The following is a 7,974-nucleotide window of genomic DNA, read 5'->3' on the forward strand; positions in this document are numbered from 1 at the left end:
TCGTGTGATCTTCTGGTGGACCCCTGAAGCCCCAGAACGGCAGGGGAGAGCCGCCGAAGATCCACGGTGAGTGAGTCTGAACGCCACCTGACTGCAGACCCTCGGGGCAGGCAGTACGGCGTGGAATCGATGGTGGCAGGTGCGTCCTGAACGTGTAAACGGCGGGATTGGAGGTGGCGCGTGGTGCAGATCATGCTGTGAACCCCATGAGTGAAGCCGCCGGGCCCCACCACAGGGAGAACACATCCGGCCATCCTCGGAAAAGAGAGCCATGCTGTACCTCAGTACCCGCACGGAAAGGGCTTCGCAACGGGTGCAGGCAGCCCCCTCGAGAGCTGCCCGGGCGTGCTCCATCCCCAAACATGAGACACACATCTCATGAGAATCTCCATCCGTGATGTACCGAGGGCAAGAAAAAACACACCTTCTGTACATCTGGTTGCCGGACATGCTGGTAGACTTCTTCTTCAGGTAAGACACACTGCTTGTAGGACTGGAGCTTTCTTCAAACAACATACAGAGCGCCTGCTGAATAGAAAAAAGCTAATGTGTACAGGTGTCCTTTATACTCCTCCGGTTATTCCGTCACACCTTACCGTTCTAGCAACAAGCCAATAGGATTGGAGTGATTTCATTCACGTTCAGACCTGCTACACCTAGAGGCGTTCCCATAGTGTCGTAACCGACGCAGTTCGAGTTCCCTCGAAGGGGAACCCATTATTGCATTGGTTCTACGTGGTGGGTCAGTTTTTAACCCAGTGATTTTTAGTTTGTTTCCTTGCATTCCTACCACTTAACAATTGCCTTTGATTTATTTAAAAAGATACGAAACATAAGGATACAATAGATGTTTTATCATGTATAGAGAATGCTACTGTAAACTATACATCTCCAACTATTGTAACTGAAACCACCACCATAAGTGCAACAGGATAATGGACATAATAGTATAGGAATAACATAGTTTGAAGTCAGACAAATTCACCTGCCATACACCCTCATACTATTCAGTGTCTGCTGTGTGTAAAACAGGTTGGTTATTCACACATTAAAACCTACAATACTGAGATTAGTCGTGACAGCTGCAAAGCCTTCATGGCTCACCCAGTTGAAAACATTAGCACAGCAGGAGAGACAAAAAGTGAACCAGAAACACACTGGGCTTTTTCACACCAGCACATGGATCCCTGTACGCCCCCTGAATTTCTAAAAATGGCCGCCCCTCCCCCTACACCCCCGTACGTGTATGTGCATTGTGCATTTGTACCAGAATGGACTCTGCTGTATCTTTTCACTACAGGGACAAAACCGCCCCAGCCCAGGCTTGCCAGACTTGGTGAAAAGCCATTGTATAGAGGCTGTGCTTTTGCAATTAGTGTCACTTCCCAGCATCTATTGTAAATTGTGGCTGAGAGGAAGACACCCCTCGGTGGTCTGCATGATCCTGAACTGAGTTGTGAGATAACTGTGGCAGAAGTAGTGGTACTCGGTGAAATCTGAAGGTGCGATCACACCCACAATTTGTTTAATTTGGTCCAATTCATGCTAGGATGAGGCTTTGTTTTGCATCTAGTCTGTAGAAATTCATTAAAAACTGTTTAAGGAGCATACAAATTCAAAAGGAAAAAAAACAAAACTGACCTGTGTAAAACCTAAATTTGCATGAAATAATTTTAAAAAAGGGACCCAGCTATAATTAGAACCAATCCAAAATGCAGCAACCAAAATAGGAAACAAATCCAAATAGAGCGAGAACACTAACACTAGCAGCAGCATGATGCACCACTGATTAATGAGCATGTCAAATAGAGTAGCAACACATGCCAGTTTTCTTGCACTTCATGGGTCATACTCTCCATCTCACTTTAAAAAAATAAAAATTCTCGTGGTGATTATGATGCAGCAGCACACTATCAAAGATAATAGCGAGTCCACTTAGGTGTTATTTTGACACCCAGACCCAAGACCTGTGACAATATAATGAGACCCTTCCCGGACCAGATTTAATATAATTTTGTTCTTGTGTTGGTTCTTGGTTACTAGGAACCAAGATGACCTACCTTTCAATACAGATCTGCTTTGTAAATTACATGTGTTGTGTTCTCTTTCGAAAGGGATAAGTATCCCAAAGGGAGAAATTTAGATTTTGTTATTTTTTCTGGTTTTAAATATTTTCTGGTTTTGTAAACTATACTATAATTGGCTAACAGTGACACTGACAGCCAGACAGCAGCCTGAAGCCTGAATTATGCTACTCTGACAATTCCTGTAAACGTTTTTATAGTATACAAGAACAGCAACAAGAATTTATCCAAGATACTCCCATGCATGAATGCCTACATGCAACCCGGAGACACAACAGAACAAGATTAAGGTTCTCTTAGGCATTTACTTAGTACTTACTTTTGAGCAAAACATCTGCATGCTAATATGCTCTAAATTACATGGTTAACATGCTGATGTTTAGCAGGTAATATTAGCCATGTTTATCATCTTATTTGGGCTTGTTAGCATGCTAACATTTGTTAAATAGCACAAAACAAAAAGTGCAGCTGATGGAAATGTCATTAGTTGTTAAGGTATTTTAGTCATAAACTATATTGGACACAAACATTTCGACCTGATCATAATACTAGATGAAAAGTCAGGTAATCTCCTGGGGAACGTGAACAAATTTCATGGCAAGGGGTCGAGTCTTGTGTTGCACCTTGGACTGCTGAATGAGCTATCAAACAACCCACCAGCGAGCAGTGCACTTCTAACACACAGTAAGTTGACAGGCTAGATATCTAATTAGCTAGTCAACTGTAACACACTGAACAGCTTGACAACTTGCAAATGTCCACATTAGTCAGATTAGATGCGAATCCTTATTTTCAGTACCACCCCTAACAAGATGCTGTCTGTTCTTGGCTTGAAAGCAACAGTTATCAGTGGAAGTGCACCAGTGTAAACCACATTTACATTGTGTCTGGCTGAGCTGTAATTAAAAAAAGCATAATAATTGTTTTCATCCCATCCACCAGGAAATAAGTCTCTAGAATTGAGCGAGTGTAGACCTTTCTTTTCTTGCTATATTCAAAACCGCGTGATCTCAGATTTGGCATGTATCTTGCATGCAAACGCCATTTAAGTGAAGTTTCATCCTTTTGATTTGTCTTAAACACTTTGTGACATAGTGAAATAAATATAATCTTGACATGTATATTATGGTTGTGTCCTGTTCAAACATGTTAGCTAGGAAAAAGTTGGTCAGTGCCTTTTTTTATCTAAAGTGCTTGTAATATGTCAAAGGAAAGTGTATTCCAATGACTAACATCAGAAACCCATGATGCACATAACTGCGCTTGTTGTTTTATTTGTCTTCTCAGGTAGTCCACAAATAAATAATTCAATATGCAAAACTGCAGTTGGGCATTATATTCTAAAACAGAGCCATTTTCTTCTTCCCGACTAGAAATTATCCACACCTCAGACTACGGTTGGGTATCATTTAAATTTTATCGATTCCAATTCTACTTATCGAATCTGGTTGTTATCGAATCTTCGTTAAGATTCCGACCGCTTCACTACAAATCTTGTCACCTCTCAGTGACATTCATCCACTTTCTCCTCGCTCATGTTCCTATTCATGGCTAAAATGAAAGGAGTTCCTGTATGAGAGGGGTGTCTCCAGGGACTGGTATCTAAAAAAATATACATGTAAAAATTTGTAGACATCATTCGCTTACTTTCGATATAAAAGGTGAATGTCAGCTCATCTGTGTACCTGAGGGTGAGGCCTTGTTAGCACTGGCTGTATCTGGGGCATCTGAGACATTGAACACGGTGCATTCCTTCAGATTGACGCCGTGAAGGGGCTTCCTCCCTTGCACGAATATCCTTACTGCAGGTGTGTCGTTATCTTTTTTAGTTAAATTTTTGAGCATTTGCTGTGGTCCAAGGTTCCTGTTTTAACAAATTTGATTCACGGTTCTGTAACTGTTCCAACCTGGAATCGGATCTCGATACCTAACCCTAACTCAGACCACTTTAACACATTTTCAAGCAGTTTCCTCATTAACATGAACACCATCATTCTCACCTTCCTAAAGAACCACCGGAAGTAAAACAATCTCTAAGATTTAGATAAATTAACCCAAAATGCTTCTCTTAGAAACTCTTGTTCTGGCTTTTATTTACTCCCTAAAACTACAGTGCAGAAATATGCATTATGTTGTACCCACCAGATTTAAAGAGAACAAGATTTCACTTCTGTGAAATAAGTACAACAGCAAGTAATGTGCATGTCACTGGTTATGAGTGTTAGGGTGTTTTAGCTCTGTTGAGCTGAATAATGAACTGAGAGTGCTTATTGATTTACAGTAGGAAAAGCCAGTGGGGAGCAGCTAGAATGTATAATACAACACACGGCATAGTCAGAAATACAGTACAACCACAGTCTCAGCTTCATCACTTCAGTCTACAGCAATGGATAAACTGAACAATATGGCCTCATTTGCAGCACTTTATATAGGACTCTAGCAAGTGTTTTCAAACACTGCCTCACTCAGCATTTAATCCCAAGTGAACTGTTCTATTTTTTCTTCACGTGTCTTTTCATAACACCTGTCATGAAGCTAGGTAAGAAAAATAGTACCAATAAGAAACTAAATTAGCCGCATAAAAAAAGACATTCTGAAATTCAATGTGACATTTATAATTACCACCAGATTAAGCCAACCAGGTGGAATCATACACTTCCAGGTCACAGTGGTGAGCTGGATGGCAGCTTCAGCCAGCCTGCTCCAAGTTCTTCACCTGACAGCTGGACCAACAACCTCAAACGACTGGCTTAATCAGTCCATTGCCCGCTGGTGTTATTAATCGTATGCACAGATTGCTAATTATTTTCTAGCTTAATTGTTTGTCAAGTAATTTTCTATGTAAAGATTTCATTTTCAAGTATTTGCAAATGTTGAGCTTTGGTATTATATAATAAGTGTCTCTAGCTATCCAACAAGCATAAATTATCTTTTGAGTTAATCAATACAATTTAAAAAAGTCTACTGCAAAAACAGTTTTTTGAAAAGAGGCAAATTTTAATTTTGAACAATTCTTTGTGCTTTAGACAACATTAAGTCTGTTGAAGGGATGTAGGACTGATTATCACCTTGGGTTTTCAGCCATGTGCTTCATGAAAATTTTTACCTTCAGGCCAGAATGTCAACTTGGCACAAAATATATCTATGTCTACATGAAAACCAGCAAGTGCAGGAGTGCACTCAGATTTAAATAGTTGTAGCTTTTTAACAGGATGATACCAATATCTAACAACAAGGTGGTTAAGTATCCATTAAATTCTGTAACTGTAGCTGCTTCCTAATTATGCTCATAGTTACATGTTTGCAACTTTTAGTTTATTGCATTTTTGAGAATCCTCCCTGCTTCTCTGGCTGACTGCCTGCTGTATTCTTATCGATCGGCCCTCTTCTTGTGTCTCTGGAAGGGCGGCAAGTTACCAAGCTCCTCAGGGCAGTTTAAGGTTGGTCTACTGTAAACGTGCTGTGTGATACACATGTTACTTTAAAATAGCTCACAGTCCTCATGTTTCTTTTCTCATCTGGAAATAAACGTGTTGTTTCTGCTATGGCTTACAGTGCAAGATAAGAAGATTTGAGTGAAATAATTCCAAACCATTACATTCCACAATGCAGAGTTTTCATGTGGAACAATAGCCTTTTCATTTCTTTGTTTTCTGCGCCGCGCAAACTAAGCATCAGGTTGACTTTTGACCTCTGCTGTCTTTCGCTTATCTACTTATCTACTCAAGAGATTCATCATACTTCAGCATTTCATCTAACGCTGCTGATCTTTTGTTGAATACAGCATATTTCATTTTTGTGTGAAAGACTCATACTTATACTGACACAGAAATAAACACTACTTATACATTGTGTTGTGAATCAGAGCAATGTTACCTTCTTAACTGTGTAATATCCATTTTAATAACCATAAGCACAGCATTCTGTTCTGTCTGTGGTAATCCGTTACATTTTAAACTGAATATAAAATGCCCATTTTCTAATTCTAACTGTGATGTGTGTTTCAGCTTTGAGCCTCCTGGTTCTTTATCTACTGGGATGTCCTGTGACATGCAGGCTGTTTTTCAATCTATGGTTAGTAACATCACCCCCATCCGCAGTGCATGTTACAGTTAATAGGCTGTATATTCAGACTTGTTGTCTAGTGGTTTAAACCCTTTTTGAGTCTGCTGAATAAACCAGGTAAAACATAATTTTTTGTCAAATTGGAATGAAGAGGGGTACAGACCTATAAGTGCAACTGTCAACATAAATTGACGTTGGTTCTGTACTCTTGCACATTGGATTTTAAATCAAATAATGCCTACAAGGTTATGGTGCTGACTTCAGCTGTAATTTGAGATCCACATCCATATAAGATGAACAGTGTCAGAATTACACAATGGAATATCTACTTAATTCTGTGCCTTAGTATATCATATAGTCTGACTGTTGCCATAATGAACTGTGCAAGGCAACAGGAGGCCTGAGATATATTCTGGAGCAGCCCGAGCTTAGTTAACAAGTAAGATATAAGATGATGCATACATGTGTGCACATCTCAGAAATGCAGGAATAATAGTTTGTGCATACAGCTTTCTACTTACGGTGAGGAAAATAAGTATTTGAACACCCTGCTATTTTGCAAGTTCTCCCACTTAGAAATCATGGAGGGGTCTGAAATTGTCATTGTAGGTGCATGTCCACTGTGAGAGACATAATCTAAAAAAAAAACAATCCAGAAATCACAATGTATGATTTTTTAACTATTTATTTGCATGAGTGGGTTCAAATACTTATTTTCCTCACTGTATCTCATTAGCCAAGTCACCACTCATTCTCTCTCTGTCATTCCAGTCTTGTTTTGGCATCAAATGTCTGCAGTTTGATCTAACATAAAAACTTTATTCTGAATTAAATGTCCTGCAGTTTGTTATGAAGCGACACATTTTGCCATTATCTGATCCCTGCAGCTCAATGAGGACCTGGAAGGCGAGGTCCAGTTTGCATCAGCAGTGGGTTCTTTCTCTGTGCCCATCAGATGCACCATAAAGAAATGTGATGTAAGTAGTGTGCTATAGCCAACCTTCAGAAAATTGTTGGACACAACAGTAATGATTGATTAAATATAATTAAGAAGAACAACACTGGCTGTATATATATATATATATATATATGCTGTCTATCTTATTTGATCAATTCCTGCATGTATTAATGTATGTAAATCTATGGGTTCAAGCTGGTAGCTCGTCACTGCTGATGCTCATTGCTGCATGTGAATGTATCCTCTCTCTAGCTGGAGGTTGACAGCCAGATTGTTGACTTTGGTTCGCATGTGGTGGGCCAGACTATTTCACGGACTCTCACCTTGACCAACAAGGGTGCACTGGCCACCCTCTTCAGCCTGGACACCTCCACATGTCTCACTCCAGAAACTAGCCGTGTGCCATTGCCATCCCAGGTCTCTGCCAACACATGCCAGGTCAGACTGTCGATCTGGACCTCAAGAGTTGCTGTTCCTTTATGTCCTGAATTTTCAAATGAAAATGAAAATTGGAGAAAACAAATTTGTCAATTTACAGTATTAAATGTGTGTTGTTTTTGACTGATAGGAGACAAGCAGTCAAAACACAACATCTGACAATCAGAGGAGCTCTGTATCCAAGGGCACTGGAGAACTACAACCAAAGCAAGAGAGTCAGGAGCTCTCTGAGACATTGCAGGAAGAGCAACCAGGTAAAGCTATTATACATATGCAAACACAAACAAAATTGAATTGCCAATTTTGAACTAGAGTACTGCATGGATCTAAAACTGAAACCTGAACCTGTACTTGCCTTTTCCCACTGGAAATTGTATACCTGCTTGCAACACATGACAAGCATGGACATAGACAATTGGCAATTGGCAG

The 7,974-nt window shown here is 40.0% G+C and overlaps 1 protein-coding gene across 9 annotated transcripts in view; it reads left to right on the top strand.

Moving 5' to 3' along the window:
• Positions 1-7,974, top strand: part of cfap74 (cilia and flagella associated protein 74) — a 73,958-nt gene that overhangs the window by 17,667 nt on the left and 48,317 nt on the right. For all 9 annotated transcript variants that reach the window (XM_046056274.1, XM_046056275.1, XM_046056276.1 and 6 more), the window contains 4 exons: positions 6,092-6,158; positions 7,037-7,126; positions 7,360-7,545; positions 7,676-7,799. In XM_046056274.1, the coding sequence (XP_045912230.1) occupies positions 6,092-6,158; positions 7,037-7,126; positions 7,360-7,545; positions 7,676-7,799 (467 nt within the window). The remainder of the gene's footprint in view (positions 1-6,091; positions 6,159-7,036; positions 7,127-7,359; positions 7,546-7,675; positions 7,800-7,974) is intronic.

This window comes from Micropterus dolomieu, linkage group LG08, assembly GCF_021292245.1.
Source record: "Micropterus dolomieu isolate WLL.071019.BEF.003 ecotype Adirondacks linkage group LG08, ASM2129224v1, whole genome shotgun sequence".
NCBI classification, from domain to species: Eukaryota; Metazoa; Chordata; class Actinopteri; order Centrarchiformes; family Centrarchidae; genus Micropterus; species Micropterus dolomieu.